Source organism: Xenopus laevis, chromosome 6S (genome assembly GCF_017654675.1).
Source record: "Xenopus laevis strain J_2021 chromosome 6S, Xenopus_laevis_v10.1, whole genome shotgun sequence".
Taxonomy (NCBI): Eukaryota; Metazoa; Chordata; class Amphibia; order Anura; family Pipidae; genus Xenopus; species Xenopus laevis.
Genome location: NC_054382.1, coordinates 79667779 through 79694649, shown reverse-complemented (window position 1 = coordinate 79694649; position 26871 = coordinate 79667779). Strand labels below are relative to the sequence as shown.

The 26871-nt window shown below is 38.5% G+C and overlaps 1 protein-coding gene across 1 annotated transcript; it reads left to right on the top strand.

Annotated features, from left to right (window-relative positions):
- Nucleotides 1–270: 270 nt before the first annotated feature.
- Nucleotides 271–12201, top strand: LOC108720114 (stathmin domain-containing protein 1). The gene is made up of 5 exons (XM_018269503.2): nt 271–461; nt 1992–2157; nt 8060–8199; nt 10178–10312; nt 10996–12201. The coding sequence occupies exons 1-5, from the start codon at nt 366–368 to the stop codon at nt 11290–11292; spliced, it is 834 nt and encodes a 277-aa protein (XP_018124992.1). The 5' UTR covers nt 271–365; the 3' UTR covers nt 11293–12201.
- Nucleotides 12202–26871: the final 14670 nt, after the last annotated feature.

The following is a 26871-nucleotide window of genomic DNA, read 5'->3' as shown; positions in this document are numbered from 1 at the left end:
TTTTCTGCTATATTTATTGATATGTGGATTTTTAATTATATAACTTGTTTAGGTAATAAAAAGAGACGTACTCAGTATTACCAGGGTTTTGCAGGATACACACAATAAAATGCAGACAGCAGACAGACAGCACATTCCACTTTAAATGCATGTTTACAAGGAGGCAGGGCAAGCCCTGGGGTGGTCACACACACAGAGCTCACACACCACCGCAGTGAGAAATTCCAATATACTGATGTCATTTATTGTAGCAACCTTCCATGGTAACCTGGGAGTCCCTGGCTGCCAGCCACTGTCACTAAGTGCAAAAGAGTGAGGCAGAGCTGTGCCTAGGGACTGCTGAATAGAAACGCGGAGCACTCAGCATGGGCTGTAAGAACTCCAGAATACAAGTGGTGCAACCTACAGATGGGAGGAACAGTGGATGGGGCTCAAAAGGCAAAGTCCAACCAGGGAACCAGGTCAGAGTGCTCAGTGGTGTGTGTGAGAGTTATTGGGGCTACACTGATGTATTCCTATATGAAGGGCAGGAGGCGTATGATGAGACATGGAGAACAATTCCTTTGAAAGGGGGAGATTAAGTGAATAAAACTGTACTATGCTAGCAGGGTGGGGGCAGCGACAAACAGCTGAGACAGTGTTTTTTGGAGGTTGCATAATATATCTATAGAGAAACATGTTATGTACAAAAGGTCTAATAAAATCATAATTTCAATAGAAACCAAATTTCAGAAAGAAAAATTATGTTTTTTGTGCCAGTCCTGCTTCTAGTAGTTGTGTGTTTTTTGCTTTTTTATTGTTAAAATCTCAAGAACATCATTTCAATGCAGCCTTACTGTGGCACATGGTAATTATCACATTGAATACTGCAGCATAATGACTGCAAGCAGTTTATTTGAACAAATGTTAGAAGGCAAAGTTACCTGTTTAGAAACTATAAAAATAATGCATGATTTATGTGAATAGTCAGAGAATGCACTATTATTTCTCAACAAGTATTCTTAGAAGTAGAAGCTGCCATACCATTCCTTGTGATGACTTAAATCTCATGCACAGAATCCAGTAAAATTATGGCCTTATTGTCATAGTAGTGTAGGCCCATGTTCTAGGTAAAGAAGCATACAGTAGCCACAATCAATAATATTAATGAATATGGTGTTCACTACAATTTTATCACTAATAAAGAAACTGAAGCTACTGTTTTATTAAACACTGAAATATATATATTTTTAGAAAAATGTTATTGTTTGTTGTTATGGTTTAGCCATTTCACTGCAATATTTTATAATACACGAGATGTAAAATATATTCTTATTAAAGGTGCTTAGCGATGTCTTCTGCTTGAATTACAGCTTAGTATGCATGCAATAAGCTTGCATATTTTACAATAAATGTACCACATGCTGCAAAGAGGCTTTAAAATTGTATGCTACAGGCTTCTTATCTAATATTATATTATATTAGTAATGGTGGCCATACATGGGCTGATTAAAGTTGCCGATATTGGTCCTTTACACCAATTCGGCAGCTTATCTGCCCGTGTATGGGGGCTTCTGACAGGTCTTCCTGATCGATATATGGCCACGATATCCATCGGAAGGTTTCATTTTTCAGGCGATCGACCCGACGGAGCCCATTGCTCATCGTTGTAATCCAATCATTCGGCCCTAGGGCCAAACGTCCGGAATATAGTCCTGAGTTGGTGGGCATTTCGGGGAAAGATCCACTCATTTCGCGATGCCACCAAACGAGCGGATCTTATAGTGTATGACCAGCTTTAAACTGGACCTAATTGCTCATTTCTTAAAAAATCACTTCATTTCATTTCAAGTCAGATTTGTGCAGGGGGATTCCGTTTCTAAAGGAGAGATGGATGCAGCAGCGGCAAGATCTAGTTTCTATTGCACACAAATGCAAATATTGCTGAAGCATATATAACAAATGGCATTGCCCCTTGTCTGATTATCATTTATTTTCTATTTCACTTTAAGGATGACATTAAAGCAAATAATAACAACAGTCCCAGTGCCAGAGATGGCTCTGCCTTTTCAAAAGGCACAATGGATAGTGGTTTGGGACTAGAGGATGAAGCATCTGGGGCTCTTCCAGGGACAGTTACAGAGAAGATGCCTTCTCCTAGAGGAAGACTGAACAATGGTAATGTATTACAGGGGTCTCAACTATTTAGTACTTTTGTATATTTTCATCATCTTCCACAGTTCTCGTGTGACTTATATTTTAATATTTAATCTTTGGCAAGTAATAACTGTGTGTCAAATTGATGCGTCTGCCCATACCAGTGCTGAATTGTGTGTGTTGTTGGTTTCACCAATTATTTTGCATTGGTGTTTTAAACTGTGTGTGCAGAGTTTAGAGGGAACAATACACTTTCACACCAGCCACTGGCCCTCAGGGTTGATTATTCCATCTGCTCTATTTTTGCTTTAAATAGAAAACATTTGCTAGTGCCATCATTGATACTACTATACTGCATGTTCTGTTGAGGTAAAATGAAATATAAATCTAGACTCCATTAAAGTGGTAGTCTAAATTTACCTCAAAATTATATTTTGATTACAGATTTAGTAAGTGGAATACTAGCCAGGAATCTCTAAGTTTTAGTATTAAAGAATGTATTTGCAGTCAAATTATTTCCTTTATCTGTTGTACAGGTACGGGATCCGTTATACAGAGAACCCTGTTATCTAGTAATTTATGAATTACAGAATGGGCGTCTTTCATAGTCTCCATTTTATCCAAATAATTACATTTTATTTTAATTATTTCCTTTTCTCTGTAATAATAAAACAGTACATTGTGCTTGATCCAACTAGGATATAATTAATCCTTACTGGAAGTAAAACCAGTTTATTGGGTGTAATTAATGTTTACAGGATTTTCTAGTAAACTTAAGGTATGCAGATCCAAATAATGGAAAGATCAGTTATCCGGAAAGCCCCAGGTCTCGAGCATTCAGGATATGGAGTCCATACCTATATTCATTACATTTAAAATTAAATTCATTATCTTCTAATTTGCATAAGAATGGATGATTGGTGTCACTTTATAGGTCACCCCTATTTCACCTTCATATTAAATTCATTTGCTTGCTACAACTGCCATGTTTATAACTATTACATCCATGATTGTCCAGGATCCTGTATATACTGTACATGATTTTCTAGTAGACTTAAGGTATGAAGATCCAAATTACGGAAATATGTGTTATCTGTAAAACCACAGGTCCCAAGCGTTTTGGATAACAGGTCCCATACCTGTATATAGAGAATTCTACCTTATCAGAACATACATTTTGGGATTAAGTTCTAATAACACATTATGATTTTAAGAGAGAAACTCATTAGCATTTGCAAAAAGTATTTAATGTTATACTAGTGTCATCATTATTATTTATATTAAGTATTTGTCAGTAACCATCATTGTAAGCCTGCTAAAGCCTTGCCTTTTACTAATTGACAGCTGCTAGAGCTTTTCAGATGGTGTTATTCTTGCTGTTTATATATGCTTTACAGAGCTAGCTCCTGTAGTATTATCCTTAAGACTCAAGGTTTAGAATGAAATATGTGCTGTCACACTGAAAAATGTCATATTATTGTTATTGTCATGTATGTCCAAATGTTACCCATGTAGCTAAGTTATGGTAATAAATGCAGTGCGTGCTACCATTATAGTTGAGGAAAGATTTACAGCATGAGTATGTTAATATGTCAATTTCCATTACTCAAATACAGTACAAAAGGAAAATGAAAGCCAAAAGTGTTTAGTGGCCCTTGGCAAAACTGTCCGCTTATCAGTCTATATTCACCTGTTTGAATTTAAGCACACTTCTATTTTCTCCTCTAATTGTATCTTGTTTACGTGATAAACCATTTCACTGAACTGAATCTTAGTCCCAACTATTAGCTTTAGATCAATAAGAACAAATTTTCCACTGATTTCAAAATAGCTGAGGAGTGCAGAGCATGCAGACTTCTTAATTCAAATGATGTTCTAGACATATTTAAAGGAGAACTAAACCATAACAATGAATATGGCTAGAAATGCTCTATTTTATATACTGAACTAATTGAACCAATAACTAAAGGTTCAGCATCTCTATAGTAGTAATGAGGCATTCAAAGTTGTGACAGGAGTTTCCCATCTTGGATTTTTATAGGAGTATCCGCATTGGGGGGATTTTAATGAAGGCTTGAGGAGGCTAAGCCCCCCCAAACCTGCAGGGTAAATGTCCTTAAAGGCTGCTTTAAACATCTATACTGTGCAATAGAAAGTGACTTTGTTTCACTTGCAGCTCCCCGTAGTCTGACACAGGCTGAGAGATCAGCTGACTGAGGAACGGGAGGGAGTGAGCGGGACCTGCAGAATTTAGAGCTGATCTGTTTAGGGTCTGGCCACACACGCAGATTCAGGGAGATTAGTCGCCCCAGCGACAAATCTCCTCTTCTTCAGGCGACAGGGCCGGAAGAGAGCAGGGGGAAGGCAGTTCGGGGAGATTGTCGCCCAGAAGAAGAGGAGATTTGTCGATGGGGCAACTAATCTCCCCGGATCTACTTGTGTGGCCAGAGCCTTAGCCAACATGTGTAGTTATATATGTTTAATTATTTCACAAACCAGGCTGCCAGTTTCTTATATACAGTATATATCTATATATATATATATATATAGATAGATAGATAGATAGATAGATAGATAGATAGATAGATAGATATGGGCACATTTACTAAGCTCGAGTGAAGGATTTGAATGAAAAAAACTTCGAATTTCAAAGTTTTTTTTGGGTACTCAGACCATCGAATAGGCTACTACGACCTTTGACTCGAACGATTCGAACTAAAAATCGTTCGACTATTCGACCATTCGATAGTCGAAGTACTGTCTCTTTAAAAAAAACTTCGACTACATACTCCGGCAGTTTAAACCTACTGAGGTACAATGTTAGCCTATGGGGACCTTCCCCATCAATTTTCTAAACTTTTTTTGATCGAAGAAAAATCCTTCGATCGATCGATTAAAATCCTTTGAATCGTTCGATTCGAAGGATTTTCTGGTGCGACCGAACAATTTTTACTTTGAGCGTTCAATTGTAGCATTTGTGCTAAATCCTTCGAATTTGATATTCGAATTCAAAGGATTTTACTTCGAGGATCAAATTCGAGGGTTTATTAACCCTCGATATTCAACCCTTAGTAAATGTGAAAAGATTTCACATACATTCAGAAACTTAGGCAGTGAGAGGGGAAGAATGATTTTTGTATAAAATGTATTTGTAGCTCCCCTTATCAGGGCCAGAACTAGGGGTAGGCAAAAGAGACACGTGCCTAGGGCGCAAAAGTAAAGGGGTACCAGTTACATACCTCTTCTACTACCTTCCCCTAGTTTGGCTGTTGTTTCCCCCAGCTCTGCAGCTATTACAGCGTTGCTGCCATCACCTGAACGTGAATGTGCTCTCCTGTGCATTTAGGCTAATGTTCATGTGCTTGTACTAGGGGGGTGATGTAGCCTGCAGGGTTGGCTAGGGCGCCCTGCCGGCTTGGCCCGCCACTGCCCTTTATCCCATGGTTAGAATTTATTTAATCTGAGTTAGCTTGCTGCAGTTTTAACCTTTCCTGCCCTGACTGGCATGCCAAGATGTGCTTGTCACATGGAATCCTGGTGACAAAACTAGAGTACAGGGAGGAGGACATTGAGGTACAATAGATAAAGGAAACACTGGTGTGCTGCTTTTTTACAGCCTAAGTCTGTATCTGTTCGATTTAATCACATGATCTTACATTTTGGGGAAAATATATTTTCTTAGATAAAGGCTTCCACTAGGTTCACAAGACGTATTTTGGACATATACCTTGTTAATAACAAAAAAAATCAATGAACATATACAGTATCATAAATATGGTTTAAATGAACAAAGTAACTACAATGAGAATGCACAAAGTATGTAAAAGATATAAACATATCATATTTATTAATAGTAGCATGAGACGTCAAATTCTGAATTCATGCCTAAAGGTATCCTTGTTTTTAGATTGAAAATCCAAAAAAAATGCCTTGTAAAATAGAACAACCAAGGTCACCAGAATTGCATAGATGAAAATGTTTGGAGACATTGGTGTCTATGTATATGAATGTCAGATAGATGTTCTCGGATTCTCTCCTTCAGTATACTTGAGGTTTGTCCTACATGTTGACTTTTAAATTTCAAACATGTAATCAGATATACCAAGTTTTTGGTGTGCAATTGATATATTGTCTAATCTTATAGTTTCTACCACAAAGGTGTCACTTTTTTTCATTTCTTAATTCTAATCATACTGGGTGATAGCATATTACTCAACGTGAGTCCCTTCCTAGTGACAAATTTGCAGCCTGTACCCAAAATCACATTTCGTTTATAATCAGTCCGTAGAACAGAAACATTTTTTTTTTCAATAATACGTTTAATCATTAAAAAATTGTGGACTATGAATTAGTATGCCCAATGGTTTCATTCGACCTTGCGGATTGGTGATGTATTTCTGGAGGAGAGAATCCCTAGGAGTTACAAGAGCTTTTTTGCTCAGATGTATGTCAGTTTACTTCCTTTGACATGTTTATGTTTATGTTGTTGACAACCCATATGATTAGGATTTTCATGCACATGAAAAGGTAATTGGCCTGACAAGCAAGCGAGACAATGTGCATTGTATTTCCTTAACAACTGAGAGGTATAAAATGCTCAGGAACATAACTCCCTCAGTCTTTTACACTGGTGTCTTAGTAACAGATATTTTGTCATGGTCAAACAAGCCACCTTAGATAGTTTTACATGGGTTGCTCAGCTCGGGAGCAGTAGGCATATTATCATTATTACTGCTGTTTTTTCAGTGTGAATACAACCAGTGGGCTTTCTCTTTCATCTGTCGAGGTACCCTACCCTATATTATAGAACTCGGGATTTATTTTTTCCTTAATATTATAAACATATACAGGTATGGGACCTGTTATCCAGAATGCTCGGGACCTGGGGTTTTCCGGATAACGGATCTTTCCGTAATGTGGGTCTTCATGCCTTAAGTCTACTAGAAATTAATTTAAACATTAAATAAACCGAATATGCTGGTTTTGCTTCCAATAAGGATTAATTATATCTTAGTTGGGATCAAGTACAAGTTACTGTTTTATTATTGCAGAGAAAAAGGAAACCATTTTTAAAAATTTGGATTATTTGGATAAAATGGAGTCTATGGGAGACAGCCATTCCGTAATTCGGAGCTTTCTGGATATCGGGTTTCCGGATAAGGGATCCTATACCTGTATATCATATTATATGCACAGGACACTTTTTCTCAGGATTTTTGCATTGGCATACAACATGGGTGCTATGTCTGTATTCCATGGCTCAGCTATTTCTAGATGGCTATAGCGCCCCACCATTTGTTAACACAAATAAAAAAACTGTTTATTAATGCTCATGGTGAATACTTTAACAGAGGTTTGTAAATGGTATTCCTCACCTTAGGATGAATGCTTTGTGGGTACTATAGGCTATAGCACTTATTGAAACCTGTGGACTTTTTCTCCATGGGGTATTCTCTTCCATCCATTTATTTTATAAGGTCCACCCAATGGACAAAAATTAGTTAAGGATTGAGTCAGAAATTAGATGCACTGGGAAACCAACTCATTAACATTGGCTTGACACAAATAATTAGTGGTAACCTTAAAGCAATGTTCATTGTTTGGCTAAGCTCTGATAGCATCTAAACCTCCTGCATTTGCCATCTCCCAGATGGACTTTAACAACAAAAAGTTTGAAAGCAGATTGTGCTTAATTGATGCAGGAAGAAAACACTTACTGTACATAACTTACCGTATACTTTAGAGGGACATAAACATAATATAAATGTTTCTTAAAGATAAGGTATCAATTCTCATTATACATTTATAATGTAAATATTCACTGGCAGGGGTTTTTTTTGGCATCATTTGCTTACAGTGTACTGGGATGTAACTGCCTATTTTAAAGGATAACCTGCCCTCTTTGCTTTGTAAAATGTTGTAGACTTGCCATTGCTGAACAGTGGGAGAGGAACTCCACGAGAAAGGCAGACTTCATCTGACATTCTGGAAGAGCTTATGACCCAGGGCATCATACAGAGTCAGACCAAGATTGTTAAGAATGGAGAAGCTTTTGATGTTTTGGTGAGTCGGAATTGCTTTATGGCTTTCCTTTTATATTTAAGAAAACTTGCAAAGAACACTTGAGTGTAACCTTTTTGAACAGTTTATGTTTTTCCTATGTTTATCTTATCTGTCAGTACATTATATCTCCCAGTGTATGGTACATTGGCAGTTGAGGAAAATTATTCCTGTTCTGAGGTTCAGGCTGTCGGAAAAATAAAAGGGTCCCCCTCATAGACTACCCATATAGTATAGCCCCTGAGTACCTACTAGGATTCGCCCGTGTAAACCCACCTTTACACTTCTGCAGCTCTTTGGTTTTGTATTTTACCTACATGGCTGTTATAACCTTATTGTATAGAGAGACTTTCACCTGAAAGGGGAGTGTATATTCAAAATAAAATACCAGTTTGCAAAATATGCTACTTTTTCACAATCTTAGTGATGTCACAATCTTAATCTAAATACCTGGACAGCCATATGCTTCAGCTCATCTGCAAGTTGGAGTTTTAGAAAGGATTTTGATATTGTGGGGACAAGGATTCAACCCATCCTAGTGTCATGCAGGTGACCTTTCCTTACTGACTGACAAACAGTCTGAAACAAAAAGTATCTCAGATATCCAAATGGCTTTAAGAAGGGGTTGGATAGCTTTTTAGCAAGTGATAAGTACAAGTACAAGTTGACAAAGGGACTGGTCCAACTGCCATCTTTTGAGTCAAAAAGGAACATTTTCCCCTCTAAAGGCCCCCATACACGAGCCGATAAAAGCTGCAGACAGACAGAGTCGAAATGTATACTATTTCTTCCCTACTTCTTTATTTAAGCGTTAGTTCTCCTTTAAGAATGTTTGTTACACATTAATTAATGAAGCTGTGCTGCCACATCTTATAAACACCTTATAAAAAGTCAGACAATGCATTTACATGTTTTTCCTCAGATGTATGAAACAAGAGCAGGGCTATCGAGTTGATGCGGTCCCGCGATCCGACCGTCTGTATGGCCTCCATTCTGATCCAATCGTTGGGCCCTAGGGCACACGATGGGATCAGCCCAATATCGCCCACCTCAATGTGGGCACTTCGGGGAGAGATCCGCTCATTTGTCGACATCGCCAAACGAGCATATCTCCCTATGTATGGCCACCTTAAGGCAAATTGGAGAGGCTTCAAATGTTTTTTTGCCTTCCTCTGGATCAACTAGCAGTTAGGCAGGTTATATTTAGACTTAAAAGGTTAAACTTGATGGATGTGTGTCTTTTTTCAAACTAACTTATTATGTTACTATGTAACATACATACAGTAATTACAGAATTAGTAAAGAAAACACTTGAGCCTAGTGGATTTTTATTTCCCATTAAAGTGGACCTGTCACCTACACATAAAAAACTGCATAATGAAAGTCCTTTCCAAATTAAATATGGAACCCCAAATTTTTTTTTCATTAAAACATCCGCACCTGTTATAAAGGTGTTTAAATATCTAAACTGTCAATCAAATATTACCTGCCCCGCCTCTATGCCCGTGGCATAGAGGAGGGGCAGTCAATTACTTTCACTTTCCATTCAGCACTTCCTACATGTCACTGCTCTCCTCACATTCCCCCTTCCCTCCTCAGGCTCTATAATTGTGTACGGCACTGCACATGGACATTAGGTACCTTATTCTGGTTTATACACAAGATTTTGGGGTGATACACAATTTCCCTTAATAACCGTGTCCACAAAATGGCAGCTGCCTGCTTGCTGTGATTGTATAATTCCAAAACAGAAGGAAACAAATTTTAAATAATAAATACAGTGTAAGTAAAGTTTATTTTGCTCAACTAACATGATAGAAAAGAATTTGAAATTATTTCTTAGGGTGACAGGTCCCCTTTAATGTTCTCCACTTAGTGGCATTTTCCAGATGACACTGTCAGATAATTTTGTAATGCTTGAAAACTGCAATCTCTTTGCCATCCACCTTTGATTGGGACCATGTTCCATGTATGTATTTAGATGGACACCCCAGGAAAACCTTTACGTAGGCCTCCAGCCAAGCTTGAAAAACTACAAACTAGAAAGAAGAAAAACAAGAATCTGACAAAGGAAGACATTGAAAACAAAATGAAGGCAGTTGAAGAAAGGCGAAAGGTAACCATATCATGTTGTTAATTTGACCAAAATGATTTCCTATAAGGTCACAATAAAGTGTCAAAAAAGAAAAAAGTCCAGAGATCACACCTGTTTACACAGGAGGGAAGACATTGAGAAAATGGTGCAGAGTGCATCCCACTTTACATTGTGTACATAGTGTAGCCCAGCTGAATCCATTAATAGGCCTTTCCCCAACATACATACTGCAAGTTTTAAAGAACTTTATTACACTCCTGTTATAAGAGTACTTGTTAACCCAAGTTTGTTTTTTCTGCTTTCATTCATGGAGAAGGTTGAGTAAAATGTGCCTGACCCCTCCCCCCAAATCCTAAATAGGAGACCCATGCTCATTTTGCATGCAGTCATTGATTTACAGAATACAAAATACTGAAATCTAACGCCATGTGTTATAGGCATGTATAGCACCCTACCACAAACCTTATTTTCCTGAAGACATCACCCATCTCATTTAATTCAGTGGATTGTTATATCTGAAGGAGAACATCTGAAAGCTCTAATTCTGAGTGACTCTACAATACATAATAATTTAAAGTAATTTGTAGATGTCAAATGACCCCTATGAACTTTTACAAAGCCATTAGCATTTGGTATTATCTTTTTTTTTTTTTAGCAACGTCAGTTCCTCTATTGTCATTAACAATAACTCTTTAATACTGCAGACAAAAGAAGAAGAACTCAAGAAAAGGCTGAGAAGTGAAAGGCCAATGACCGCATTACAAAGCATAAATGAGCTAAGGGGCGGGGGCTCGTTAACTTCTGATGAAAGACAGGAAGCTGATTCTACTGTTCCCCATGAAACTGTAGCTTTGGAGGCATCGGAAAATGAAATGACTGTTGAATCAACAAAGAGTGGCTTGGCTGATGTGGAGGGTGATGAAATTGATGCCTTGGAGTCTGATGATACCTATAACAATCCTAATGAAACGGTCAATGACACAGGGAATGCTAGCTTCTAAAGCACACTGCTGACATACTCAAAATATATCATTTTGTTCTGGCATTTTTGCAAGCATTTGCACTATTTAAAACAGCATGTCATGGAAATCAGACTGTGGTGTTGGTTCCTCCAGCCTCTTCTAATGACTTCCCTGCTGTAGATCCTTTTTTCTTCCACTTGCACAATGGCAGCCAGCACTTTAGCTACCATGCAGGCATACATACAATTGTTCTTAATGCTGCTCACATTGATAAGTGAATGATCTGTTTTTAGATATAATAGGGAAAACTTGGTGTTTCTTTTCCCAAAACATCATTTTTGGTCAGTGGCCTATAAGGGAATTTGCAGATGAATTCTATTCTTTGGAGAAAAAATACCAGAAAAAAATGGCAGGAATTTTCTCTAACTGGTTCCCATATTATATCACTGGGCTTGGGGCACAATATCAAGTGAAAACATGGCCACATTTTCAGGCAATAATTGCTGGTAGCAATTCCAATTTGTCATAACCAAAAAGCATATGAGACCATTCCTGGGGTTTTGTCGCAGTTTACAGTTACCATAACCACACGTGACCACACGTGACTTTGTCTATTAAGGGGAAATTCCATTATGTAATAAACTTATAGGTAAAATAAATATGGTCTCTAAATGCCTTTGCTACTGGTGTTTATGTATTTTTCATTTTAAGGTTTTCCAAAGTAATGTGGTTTCTACACTGCTATCTGGATGCTTGGGTTAGCATTGAATATATAAGACTAGATTTATGTTCTTGTTATTTCTTATTCATATTTAAGTATGTCCACCAAATTGCTGCCTGCCAAAGTAGCATCTGAATAACAGATTAAAGGACCAGAAACCCCATAATGTGAAAATATGTATCAGTTTATCTGTGTAGCACCTTTAAATAAACTATTTTTTGAAAACATGTCCTGTCTTAAGGTAGCCATACATTGACAGATTTAAGCTGCAGATTCGTCCCCTTCAGACTAAAGGTTGCCATACACGGGCAGATAAAGCTGCCAATATCTGTCCTTTAGACCAATTCGGCAATTTATCTGCCCGTGTATAGGGGCTTCCAACGGGTCTTCCCGAGCGATATCTTTTCATGATTTCTCCGCCGACCGACCCGTCTGGGGCCCGTAGGGCCTAATGTTCAAATTACTCTGATATAGCCCTGCCATTGGTGGGTACATCGTTAAAGATCCGCTCGTTTGGCAATGTTGCCAGATGAGCGGATCTCTTCATGTATGGCCAGCATTATTCAGCAGCTTATCTGATGGACTTACCCGACCAATATCTGGCCAAAAATCATCTAGATGTCGATTAGGCAGGTTTGATTTTTCTGTTGGATTAAGGGCTGCATCTGTACATTGATGTGATCCTTGATCTGACGGCCGGCATAGTGGCAATTATGATTATCCTTAAAGCCAATGACTGCCTCCCATGTTAACTTTAATTAGAAATTAGCAGTAGCAAAAGTGTGAGGAATTTTAGGCCTGAGCATCCTCCAGTGAGTGCTGCAGAGTTGAAAAGTCCTCAGACCTGCACTTCCACATGCACTTCCACATGCCTTTCAATTGGAGCAGCTGGTTCAGTGATTGCCATTATGCAGTGGCTATCAAGGCAATCAAGGTTACAGGTGCCTTCAGAAATAATAATAGATTCATCATTCTAGCATAAAAGCTATATATGGGCAGCCAGGAATCTACTAGAGCAGAAATACAGGCAAGCCTCACAGTTAGACAGATATGGGACCTGTTATCCAGAATGCTCGGGACCTGTGGTTTTCCGTATAACCGATCTTTCCGTAATTGGATCGTCATACCTTAAAGAGGTTGTTCACCTTCCAAACACTTTTTTCAATTCAGTTGTTTTTAGATTGTTCACCAGAAATAAAGAATTTTTTCAATTACTTTCCATTATTTATTTTTTACATTTTTTCCAAAATCTAAGTTTAAAGTTGAATGTTCGTGTCTCTGGTGTTTGAGTCTGGCAGCTCAGTAATTCAGGTGCAGACTCTAAACTGTTATAATTTTGCAACATTTTGTTGATACATTTCTCAGCAGCATCGCTGGAATATTAGCAACTATTGTATCAATTCTAACAGCTGCCTTTAATTGATTCTGCTCAGCAGGGACATAGATAAGAAATGTATCAACTAAATGCATCCATTTAGAACAATTTACAGGATCGGCGACCCCCCCTCCCAAAGCTGCTTTAGAAGGAGAGAAATGACATTTGACACTTCAATATTAGAAAAACCGTCACACATAGAAAATAGAAAGTCATTGTAAAAAGTCGTTATTTCTGGTGATCTATCTGAAACCAACTAGTTGTTTGAAGGTGAACAACCTCTTTAAGTCTACAAAAATCACGTAAATCATGAAAAACATTAAAAAAAAAACAATAGGCTGGTGTGTTTGCTTCAGAAACACAACTATAGTTTATATAAACAAGCTGCTATGTAGCCATGTGTAGCCATGGGGGCAGCCATTCAAACATAGGACACACAGCAGATAACAGATAAGTGCAAGAATCCAATTGTATACTATAGAGCTTATCTGTTATCTGCTGTGTGTTCTATGTTTGAATGGCTGCCCCCATGGCTACTCAGCAGCTTTATATAAACTATAGTTGTCTTTCTGAAGCAAAGAGACTTGTTTTCCCAATGCAGCACAACAGTAAATTTTTATTTTCATTATTTTAATAGTTTAATTTTTCGTTACTTTTCCTTTAAATTAACTTTTAGTATGACGTAAAGAGTTGTATTCTGAGACAATATTCAATTTGTTTTCATATTTTTATCATTTGTGGGTTTTGATTTATTTCAGTTATTATTCAGCAGCTCTCCAGTTTGCAATTTCATCTGGTTGCTAGGGTCCAAATTACCCTTGAATTGATTTGATTGATACCCAAATTAACCTTGAATTGATTTGAAAAAGAGACTGGAATAAGAATAGGAGAGAACCTGAATAGAAAGATGAGTAATAAAAAGTAGCAATAACAATACATTTGCAGCCTTACAGAGCACTTGTTTTTAGATGGGATCAGTGACCCCCTTTTGACAGCTGGAAAAGAGTTAGAAGAAGACACCCAATAATTTAAAAAAGGCATAAAACTTATATAACAAAGACCAGTTGAAAAGAATAAAATATAATAACAATTTGAGTCTATGGAAGACAGCCTTCCATAATTCAGAGCTTTTTGGATAATGAGTTCCGGATAACGCATCCCATACCAGTTTTAGCTTTAGGCTTATGTCACATAGGGACAGATTTCAGTGAGAAAAAGTTATCTCAGGATTTATCACGTGAAAACTCATGGACGAGATTCAAAACTTTTTTCCTTATTCAGTCTCAGATTTCTTGCCCATAGACTTCAATAGAGTTTCCACTTGATTAACTGTGAAATAAGATTTTCATGAAAAATGTAAAGAGGGACAAAAAGATCTGGCTTGTGTAGGTCAGTGAAATTTTTGACCACTCCCATTTTATGGCCACCCCTTACCATGTCCGTTTACCAAAATTATTATGAAAGTTTGAACACATTTCTGGGAGTTCTAGGGTCATATTATGTGTTACAACAGTTTTGCTAATGAAGCTGAAATTGCCCTTTAAAGGGGTGGTTCACCTTCCAAACGCTTTTTTCAGTTTAGTGGTTTCAGATTGTTCTCCATAAACTTTTTTCAATTGCTTCACATCTTGTATTTTTTATCAGTTTCCCAAAGTTTAAAGTCTAATGTTCATGTGTCTGGTGTCTTAGTCTGGCGCTTAGTGATACAGGAGCATCGGACTGTTACAATTTGCTACATTTAGTTGATAAAATACATTTTTCAGCAGTATCTGTGGAATATTAGCAACTATTGTATCAATTCTAACAGCTGCCTGTAATGAAACCCAGAGATTCTGCTCAGCAGGGACAAAGATAAGAAATGTATCAACTAAATGTATAAATTTAAAACAGTTAAACAGTCACAGAGCTGCTTTAGGAGGTGAAAAATTAAACATTTCCCTTCAATATTAGAAAAACTATCAATAGAAAACAGAATGTAATCTGGAAAAATATTTATTTTATTATTGAACTATCTGAAACCAATTGAACTGAAAAAAGGGTCAACAACCCCTTTAATCTGCTAGACTCTCCCAAGAGATTTGTTTATCTTAAATAGTTACAATTGTATCTTTGCTTATTATAATTGTTACAAATATATCATAGTGCAACTGCTCAGTGTTCTGGGCTGTCTGCCAAAAAGCTTCTTATTTTAATTGTTTCAGAAATTTTGTATATTTTTATAGTGTCAGTGCAGGAGATCAAAAAGAAACTCGGGACATTTCTGTATGAAATCCAGGACCGCTGGCTGAGCTTTCAGAATCGGGACCGTCCTGCAGAAAATGGGCCAGTTGGGAGGTGTGATAGAAGGTTATGCAATGCATAGTGTAGTCTTTTTAAAGCACCAGGTTGTTGGTTAATTCACCTTCAAGTTAGCTTTTAGTATGTTATAGAATGGTCTTAAATTGGTCATCATTATTTATTTTTTTATAGTTTTTGAATAATTTGCCTTCTCCTTCTGACTCTTTGCAGCTTTCAAATGGGGGTCACTGACCCCAGCAGGCAAAAACTATTGCTCTATTCATATTCCAGTCTCCAGGCCCGGATTTGTGGCAAGGCCACAAAGGCCCGGGCCTAGGGTGGCAAGACAGGAGAGGTGCTAACCACCAGCATTTTGGCACAAGCGTGCACGCTTCTGCAGGGGCTAGGCATGAAAATATATATATATATAATCCCCCTTCTTTACCTATTATCTGTTTCCAGCTATTTAATGCTACCTGTGTATGAGTGTATTGTTCACTGCTACAATGGATGTTTCAAGCTTGTGTGATAATTAGAGCTTGCCTTATATTATATTAGCCACAAGGTGGTGCAGCAGGACTGCAGTTACTGGTTCCTTGAATGGAGCCCATAGGGAGTGGGAAATTTCTGCTCAATTTTACCTTATTAACAACATTTTTCAAATGACATGTGTAGAGCCTAAACCCAGAGTAAAAGTCAGGTCATTAGTTATAATAGGTTAACAAATAAAAATACATTGCTGTATGAGACACTTGAACAGACAGACAGAATGTAGATTCAATACTGTATATTGCCAGTTTGAATGGTATGAGTTGGCAACTCGAGAATTGTGCTTTTTACTAAATTGAGGCCAGCGTTACCAGATTGCCAGTACCGAAAATAAAGGAGTGGGGGGATGGTGACACAATGGATGCGCATGGGTGTCCGCAGAAAATTTTCCAGGGTGGGGCAAGTAAGCGAATAGGGTAGCACCTAGGGTAGCATCCCACTTATAATGAACCTATTCATGACAATGCAGAAGATAACCTAATTAAGGCTTGCCTTGAGGTGGGAAGTATAAAAAATATTTTGTGTTGTTGGGAACTAAATTTTTTGGAACAAGCTGGAGAAATCTGGGTGGGGGAATTGCCCCCCTCATGCCCCCTTCTGCAGACACCCATGATCGTGGGATCTACTTCCTTTATATTTGTTATAAATCCCCCCTCCCCAGCCACCCTCCTACTTACCGCGGCACCAGGGGAGCAGGCAGATGGTTGGGTTTAGTAGGGGGGGGGGGGGCGATGCTGTGCATGCAGGGCCCCTGCAACAATTTTATTTTGGAGGGACCCCAAAGCATTTAGTTATGGATTTAGTTACACCACTGCATCAATGCCATCTCACATAGTGTTAAGATGTCTCAGTTTTAATGAGATGATGTTAACTATGCTACAATGATAGCCCAATAGTATCTGCACACCTAAAATTAGACGTTTTCAGATGGAATACTCATTACTGAGTTCCATATTGTCTCCCAAAACACAAGAATTACTCTTAAAGGGGAAGGAAACCTCGTCGGCGCTAACCGCCCTCCCCCCTCCCGTGTATTGCCCCCCCTCCCTCCTCCCCCCTGGCCTACCCCTCCCGCTGGGCAAATGCCCCTAACTTGTTACTTACCCTTCTGCGCAGGTCCAGTCCAGGGAGTTCACAGGCGACATCTTCTTCCACGCGATCTTCTTCCTCCTTTGACCGGCGTTTTGGCGCATGCGCAGTAGGATCGTTTCGCCGGTACGGATCTACTGCGCATGCGCCAAAAGTCACGCGCATGCGCAGTAGATCGTACCGGTGAAACGATCCTACTGCGCTTGCGCCGGTCAAAGGAGGAAGAAGATCGCGTGGAAGAAGATGTCGCCTGTGAACTCCCTGGACTGGACCTGCGCAGAAGGGTAAGTAACAAGTTAGGGGCATTTTCCCAGTGGGAGGGGTAGGCCAGGGGGGAGGAGGGAGGGGGGGCAATACACGGGAGGGGGGGAGGGGGGTTAGCGCCGACGAGGTTTCCTTCCCCTTTAAGGAAAGTTAGTTTGGAGGCAAACCAACCTAACGTCATACTAAGGAGAAGGGTGTTATTAATAGGGAAGAAAGATAAAAATGTAGAAAGGCTGCTATTTTTTTCTAGAAAAGGTGGCAACCCTAGTACCAACAGAAGGCTTTCCAGTGAAGAACTTACAATTCTCCAGCACGTTGTATATCTCTGAAGAAAAACCATACACTATTCAGTTCCCCCATATTATTCAGTTCCCCTATCAAGAATAATGGGAGCTGTGCAGAACTGCTTCCCTTGCCATTCCACTAACAGGGGATGGTGGGAGCTGTTGTAGGCTAGGAGGACACTAGGTTGGACATCACAGCTTCCCCACCATCTTCCATCAAAAGTGCCAGATCCGTTCCCAGTAGCGTAAATAGAGGGGGGCGGGCCCTGGTGCATGACGCTATCCTCCCAAGTCCCGAGATTCTTGTGTGGGAATTTCCTATAATTTCGAACCTTCTGCCATAATTCATAATGAAACTTCCCCCAATGCAATCCATTTACACAGCCCTTACCTAGAGTGCTTGTGGATAGGTATGAAAATAGTCGTTGCTATCTGTAACATCATACAGTTAACACTGTTCACATTTACTTGAACAATTGAGGAAAGGCATTTGGTCCTCCACTTTTTCAAGTAAGAGCACCATGGTGGTCAAAAGCCTGGTCTGCCATTAACTTAAATTCAGTGTAAAAATAAAAACTGGGTAAATAGACAGCCTGTGCAAAATAAAAATGTTTCTATTTTAGTTCGTTAGCAAAAAATGTAATGTATAAAGGCTGAAGTAAGCGGATTTCTCACAGATAGGGTTGCCACCTGGCCGCTAAAAATGATGTTTACTCCCAATGTTATTAATAGGGAAAAATGATTAATATATAGGAAGGCCGGTATTTTTTTCTGGAAAAGATGGCAACCCTACTCAGAATACAGCTTCCTGCTTTTCAGCTCTCTCTGAGTTAGTCAGTGACTTGCAGGGGGGGGGGGCACATAACTGTTCAGTTAATTTGCAATTGATGCTCATCTTACAGGTCAGATTAAAAAGCAAACCATTTTGGCGCATGTGGCCTCCTTAAAATTACTGATTGGTTACTGCCTGGTGGAAGCCATGGGGAAGATTTACTAAAGGGCGAAGTGGCTAACGCTAGCGACAACTCGCTAGCTTTACTGCCTGCAGACACATCAGCGATTTACTAATGCCGCAGGCGCAAATTCGCTAGCGAAAGAGACTGAAAATGCATCAAGGTCCAAAAACACTGGCGTATTTTCATTTTTTCAGCCTGATTGTCTGCAAAAGACCAAACTTGAACTTTTTTTTGGGTAACTGGTTTTCCCCATACATTTGCAAACATATGGAACATTAATTTTACAGTGGGCTCATGTGTAGGGCATTAGAATAACTCTATTGTCTTTATTAAGGTTCCCTGGACATGTGTTTTAAAAAGTGTAATTTTTAAATATATGCACCAACATTTAACATAAAGACATCCATACAACTTTAAATTTCCCGCCCAGATGCAGATTGACCCAAGCGTAAGATCCCTAGCGAAGTTTCTCTAGGCAGAAATCAACGCTAGCGCATCTTCAGTATCAAATTCTCGCATTAGCGAAGTAACGATAGCGAAAAGTCCCCAGTGTTCGGCGCCCACAACGAAACTCCACTGAGTGTATTTGCGCCTGGTGAAGTGTAGCGATGGGTGCGAAGCAGCTGCTGGCGACAATTCACCCCCAAGAGAGCTGCAAAGCAGCAATTAATGTTCTGTTTTGTTGTGTTAGACATCCAATCACTTCAACCTTTATAGATAACATTTTCGAATAACTAACTATATTGAAAACATTTTTTATTTCGCACAGTTTTTATTATGATTAATTTTGATGCCCAGCTTTAAAGAAATCTAGAATGTGTGGATGGAGTCCTCAGTGGGCTGGGAAAGCAATGGTTTGTTGATAATGTGCTTATAATTACTAGTACTACTACAGGTATAGGATCCCTTATCCGGAAACCCGATATCCATGAAAGCTTCGAATTACGGAATGGCTGTCTCCCATAGACTCCATTTTATCCAAATAATGCAAATTTTTAAAAATGATTTCATTTTTCCCTGTAATAATAAAACAGTAGCTTGTACTTGATCCCAACTAAGATATAATTAATCCCTATTGGAAGCAAAACCAGCCTATTGGGTTCATTTAATGTTTAAATGAATTTCTAGTAGACTTAAGGCATGAAGACCCAAATTACGGAAAGATCCATTATCCGGAAAACCCCAGGTCCCGAGCATTCTGGATAACAGGTCCCATACCTGTATCTCTTCCCATCACTTTCCATTCAAAGGGAAACCTTACAAGTAGGGATGAGTTTATCTGTCCTGATTTTCTTCGTATTTCTAATATCTTTGTCATTGTATCCATTCCATGTCAAAATCAGCTGCTCTGTCATGCTTTATGACCAATATTCTAGATAAATTTACAGCCAAGGAGAAATTGCAGCAGTCACAGATAATCTATCTAAATATGGTCTTCTATTGTTTATTTATACCAATGTACAGTAAATGCAAATTGGCTAGGCATACAATTGATTAAATAGTGTGTGGGTAAAATGAGAAAATGTGAATTAAAAAGTGAAGAAAGGTACTTTAAGAATAAATATATAACTACGTTTAACATGTTTTTACCCAAAATTTGGGAAGTTCCCCATATATTTTTACCCACAATTCAGGAAGTAATTGTTACTACTACTTAATTAGTTAATTAAAGTTACTTTTTGTAAGTGAAGAGATTTGTGTATTACCTGTGCTTGTAGGACTCTGCTTATTTGCTTCTAGCTGGCCTATCATATTGTATTGCAGGGTTTATATTGTTAAATCTACTGATGCCTGAAGATAGGATTTATTCGTATTCGTAAAGGTATATTGTGTGTATGGGGGGGGTTCAGATGGCTGTATGGGGTTTGTGTCTGTGTTGCGGCAATACAGTATAATTCCACTGTAATAGGGCAGGGACTAGTGCATGTGATGAAGAATCTCTCTAAAAGTTCTGAATAAACATATTGGTGCTACATAAATAGAGGATAATAGTAATAATGTAGCCTGCCTGTAGCTTAAACAGAGCAAACAAAATAACATTCATTTAAAAAATACATTTTTATTAAAGGAAAACTATACCCCCAGAATGAACACTAAAACAACAGATAGTTTACATCATATTAAGTGGCATATTAAAGAATCTTACCTAACTGGAATATATATTTAAGTAAATCATGCCCTTTTACATCTCTTGCCTTGAGCCAACATTTCGTAATGGTCTGTGTGCTGTCTCAGAGATCACCTGACCAGAAATACTTCAACTCTAACTGTAACAGAAAGAAGTGTAGAAGCAAAAGACAGAACTCTGTCTGTTAATTGGCTCATGTGACCTAACAAGTATGGTTTGTTGGTATGTTAGTGTGCACAGTGAATCGTATGATCCCAGGGGGCGGCCCTTATTTTTTAAAATGGCAATTTTCTATTTATGATTACCCAATGGCACATACTACTAGAAAAGTATATTATTATGAAAATGGTTTATTTACATGAAGCAGGGTTTTACATATGAGCTGTTGTATGCAATATATTTTCATACATTGTTTGGGGGTATAGTTTTCCTTTAAAGGATAGTTTTTGAGACAGACAAGTATGTGGTGCTGTTAAGGTGGACCTGCCCCCAGACACAAAAATCTGTATAATAAAAGTCCTTTTCAAATTAAACATGAAATCCAATTTCTATTTTTTTATTAAAGCATTCATGGCTGTTGTAAACTCATTTAAACATCTCAGCTGTCAATCAAATATTGCCTTATGCATAGGTCGGGGCAGACAATTACTTTCACTTTCCATTCAGCACTTCCTAGATGTCACTGCTCTGCACACATTCCCCAGTCCTCTTCACCATTTAATTGTGTAGCCAGGGCATGGGGATGGACATCAGGTCCCCCATTCTGGTGCACAAACAAGATTCTGAGATTATACAAGGCTTGTCTTAATAACAGTGTGCACAAAATGGCTCCTGCCTGCTTGCTTTAATTATGAATTCCCAGACTGAAGGAAACAAGAATCAAATAATTTGTGTAATTAAAGTTCATTTTGCTTGACTAATGTGATAAAACAGGATTTTGAATATTTTTTTTTTGGGTGATAAGTATCACCCAAGTAAGTATCTAATTTTCAAATAGCTCCATTCTTGACAGCAAGCAACAAATGTGACAATGTCTGGTGTAGCTAGCTAACAAGCCTATATACGTAGACACCCAAATAGACATTTGTTTTTGCTTATCCAACTGTTCCCAGGAGAGGAAGGGGAAGACAAACCATTGTACAGAAGAAAGAATCATTTGCCACCTGTCAGACCTGCTTTCCAGCACACATGGCAAATACAGTAATAATTAATAATAATTCCCACCAGTTATGTCATTGCTGCACATATACAGCACAAAGGAAGTCTGATTTTATAGACTAAATAGTAAAAAAAAAAAACCTGAGCTTGTAATAAGATAACAACTAGTAAGTTAGATTTAGAAATCTTACATATTACTGGAACTCCTGACATCCAGACCTATTACTGGATTGTTTTTCATTTTGTTTGCATCTGTTTTTCTTACTCTTTTTAATACAGACATTTAACTAAGCATCAAGCAAGTCCCCGATGAACCTTCTAGTCTGTCTCTTGACTAACCTATATACATTTAACTGTAGATTATAATGAATAATGTCTCCTTATGTTTTTATACAGTTACATATCTCCTCGGTGACATAACATTTTTATAATTTACAGCACAGGGTTACATAATCACTATATAATACACAAGAGCACTGAATATCCTGTAAATTATATCATTATAAATTATGTTTAGGGGCCGATTCACTAAGGGTTCGAATATCGAAGTCGAAGGATTTAGCGCAGATAGTTTGATCGAACGATCGAAGGATAATTCCTTCGATCGAATGATTAAATTCTTCGAATCGAACGAATCGAAGGATTTTAATCCAAAGATCAAAGGAATATCCTTCGATCAAAAAAAGTTAGGCAAGCCTATGGGGACCTTCCCCATAGGCTAACATTGACTTTGGTAGCTTTAAGATGGCGAACTAGGGGGTCGAAGTTTTTTTTTAAAGAGACAGTACTTCGACTATCGAATGGTTGAATAGTCGAACGATTTTTAGTTCGATTCCTTCTATTCGAAGTCGTAGTCGAAGGTCGAAGTAGCCCATTCAATGGTCGAAGTAGCCCAAAAAAAACTTTGAATCCTTCACTCGAAGTTAGTGAATTGGCCCCTTAGTGTTGGTCCTGGTTATAATTGGTGCTTAGTGATATAATTTGTGTCATGAGACTCACTGAAACCTGTGTATTACAACCAATAAACATAAGGATAGTAAAAGTTGCATCATAGTTTCTTATGTTTTACATTTGGGGATACATTATTCACTACAACTACCCTAGAGCTTGACCAATGAATTAACTAAAGCCCTTTCGAGCCAGTGTAATAGTGGGGTGTGGGCTGGCCAGGGGTGATTCTTTGATTATTGCCGAATGAGGCAGTTCCTGCTATGCCACCCGCTCTCCCCAGCACTTACCTTTTTTGTGCAGGAGCAGGACCAGGAGGAGGGGAGTGCAATTGCGCTCTCTGCACTAGATTAGCCGAATTTCCTGTTAAATAACCAGAAATTTGTCTCTTAAAGGAAAACTATACCTCTGAACAATGTAGGTCTCTATAAAAATATATTGCATAAAACATCTCATATGTAAACCCTGCTTCATGTAGATAAACCATTTTCATAATGATACACTTTTTTAGTAGTACGTGCAATTGGGTAATCCTAAATAGAAAATTGCTATTTTAAAAAATAAGGGCTGCCCCCTGGGATCCAAGGATTCACGGTGCACATAAACAAACCATACATGTTAGGTCACATGAGCCAATTAACAGACAGAGTTCTGTCTTTTGCTTCAACACTTCTGCCTTTTACAGTTAGAGCTGCAGTTTTTCTGGTCAGGTGATCTCTGAGGCAGCACAGAGACCATCACAAATTGGTGTTTCAAGGCAAGAGATGTAAAAGGACAATATTTACTTAAATATATCAGTCTTAGCAGTTTGGTAAGATTCTTTAATATGCCACTGAATTTGATATAAATTATCTGTTGATAAAGTATTTATTTTGGGGTATAGTTTTCCTTTAAAGTTACCAGGAGTGTTCACTTGCCTCAACTTGCCTCATGGCAGCAGCGCCCCTGGGGCTGGCCCAAAACCCAAGGGTTTACCCACGGGTCGGGCAAGTTCAGGCCGACCTCCGCACAATTTGCAGGTCACCGGTGGGTTCGGGTTGAGCTTTTCCTTCCGCTCTCCTTGCCTGCAACCTTCCTATGTCGGATTCTTCTCTGCCCCATTTAGTGACATCAGAGGGTCTATAAATAGAAGTTCCGGGTGGGTTAGGGTCAAGTGCCACACATCACCAGAGTGCAAACTTTGTGCTTTGCCCCCCAGCCCTGCTGGCCCCAGCCCTATGCTCTCTGTCTACGCATCATCATAATGTCATATTGTGTGTACCGGCCTATTCAGATTGCAGGCTGTTCTTCTGTAGTGAAAGATTTTGTTATGTTTTAAATTTGTTAGCACAATGACCTGTGTTTTGATTGCTTAGTGTGGGGCATGTTGCCAAAGTGCAAAAACATGTTGGTTTGCCATTGTTTTTTGCAATTTGAACCATGCCCTTACAATACCATAATGCTATTTGAATTTTAATTATGTTGTGTCAGCTTAAAATGTTATTAAAATTATTTAAGAACCGCCAAATGGCTTAGAAAAGCCCAATAAGATCCACTCCCTGCTTATGCCACACATGCTGAACAGTCCCATTCATATTTACTAACATGAATGTAAAAATTGTTGGCCATTTCTAAAATCCATATGATAGTTCAGAGGAAACATGTAATGAAGCATGTTTCTTGACCTTGATGTATCATTTATATTTATTCTATGTTTCTTTACAAAAAGGCAATGGAAAATGCATTTGGTCTGCTGCTTTCCAGTACTCAAAGGCTTTTCCAAAGAATAGCATCTATGTGTAACTAATAATGGCTAACAGAAAATTCTACAGATAATGAAAAGCCACTGCAGTATAGAGCAGTCTAATCCATAGGTATTCACTGAATGTGCAGGCATTTTTTCTGACTTAACGTGCTTTTCCAGACAAAGTTTTATTGACAGACAAACAGTTAGGAAAGAACAGCTGAATAGCTTTAAAGAGTAAAAAAGCTTTGTCAGGGATGCCAATTTAAAAGGGACACACTGTCCTCTTGGGTGTCAACTGAAAAAACAGCTGCACGGTGTTTGAATACAGAACATTAAGTAGCAGTATTTCTCTAAATGTCAAGCCATACTTTCAGATTTATTATCTCTTGGAAATAAATCATCATGCACTAGGGCAAGCATGTCAGACTTACTGGTAGAAGTTGAAGTTCACAAAGGGAGGCCATTCATTTAAAATCTTTCTTCTTGGAGGTCCTAGATATGGCCAGTAACATCAAACACTGAACATATGCATTTGTACATAATGTGTCTGCATTTTTACAATTCTGCTTAGTTTTTACAAGCTTGATATAGTTATTAACATTTACTGTTGTTTTGACTTTGTAGGTGTCTTGGTCAAAGTCAAAAATGTATCTTTCATGTATAATCTGCATAATTGTAACAATAAGGGCTCATTTACAAGTCAAGGAGCAGGGTGCAGTGTGTGAAAAACTGGGGCACAAACCATTTTGCTCCCTTCTCCTCACTTAGGGGCAAACTTACTAAAGGTTGAAGTTGCTAGTGAACATTTGCCCGAAAACCAATCCGCAGGGACATCGCCAATTTACTTACAATTCCCTAGTGAAATAGAGCATCGCTAGCAAAGTTTTGTGCCCTTTCACCAGGCTGATTTTCACTCAGATGAACAAAAATGTGAATATTTCTATTAAAATACCCCTTTTGCCAGAGTTTCCTTCACCAGCTTAGACCTGGCGAACTGACAACATGAAGCTACATCCTCCTCAATCTTATGTCAGTGACATCATATCCTGTATGCCGAAAAGTTATAAAAAGGAAAAAAACGCTGGCGTTTTTTCATATTTCCATTACATTACCACTTTCGCCAGAGTTTCCTTCGCCAGCTCAGACCTGGCAAACTGACATCCCCCTCAATCTTATGTGAGTGACATGATATCCTGTATGCTGAAAAGTTATAAAAATGAAAAAAAAAGCTGCTGTTTTTCATATTGTAAAGAGGGATTGTCTTTAAAAATTGTAACTGTTTTTTGATTTTTTTTTTTAATTTTGAGGGGCAAGCCACAATTGTTTGTACATTTCTAATAATAAGTGACCACTTCAAGCATTTGCACCAACATCACTAATAAAGACATATATGACCTATATGTGTATTAACTGCATAGGCAGAAATGTACATTAGTGAATGTTCGCTATGTAATGCTCGTGCAGACGAATTTACACTAGCGAAACTTCGCCATCGTTCTGCTGGCAAGAAGCAACTTCACATTTTAGTGAACTAACGTAGTGGTAGATAATTTGAGAAGTGACCTGATGTGTGGCAAAGCATTCCCAGGCGAAAATCTGCCCTTTACTGAAAAGGTACAGTTCTTTGTAATTCACAATAGAGCACATAGACCTACATTTACCTCATGAATACAGCCCATAAAGTTGGTATGTGATTCTCAAGTTAGGACGTGGCAATGCATGCAATATGCTATGGTGCCTATCTTACACTGACCTGACACTTCTGACAGATGCAGAGTTAACTGTAGAGTCTATTGCTCCAGGTGGTAAATGGTAAGTGAGGCCTACCAAGGCATGGGGAACACCTACCATTCCCATTCTCATACATGGAAGCAAAGCAATACTTGGACGGACAAGTGCCATTTTTTTGTCTGACACATTTCTCAATATTGTCTAAAAGTTGGTGTTGAAATAAACACTGACCATTCATGAGCAGTAAAAAGAAGTGCAAGGATTATAATCACATTCCCCATGCTGGCAGCAGCAGTAATGTTGTACAACTATTTAAAAATCTCTCCCTCTCTTTCTCCAACAGCAGTGCCACACATCAGGATAGAGTCTGGAATACATCAGCAAGATATGGATTTGGGACACAAATCTGATA

Excerpts from the sequence above, each read along its gene's own strand:
- LOC108720114 (XM_018269503.2), top strand. The coding sequence starts at position 366 with ATGGGCTGTAAGAACTCCAGAATACAAGTGGTGCAACCTACAGATGGG. Across the intron at positions 2,158-8,059 it reads TAGAGGAAGACTGAACAATG|ACTTGCCATTGCTGAACAGT; the intron begins GTAATGTATTAC and ends AAAATGTTGTAG. Across the intron at positions 8,200-10,177 it reads GAGAAGCTTTTGATGTTTTG|ATGGACACCCCAGGAAAACC; the intron begins GTGAGTCGGAAT and ends GTATGTATTTAG.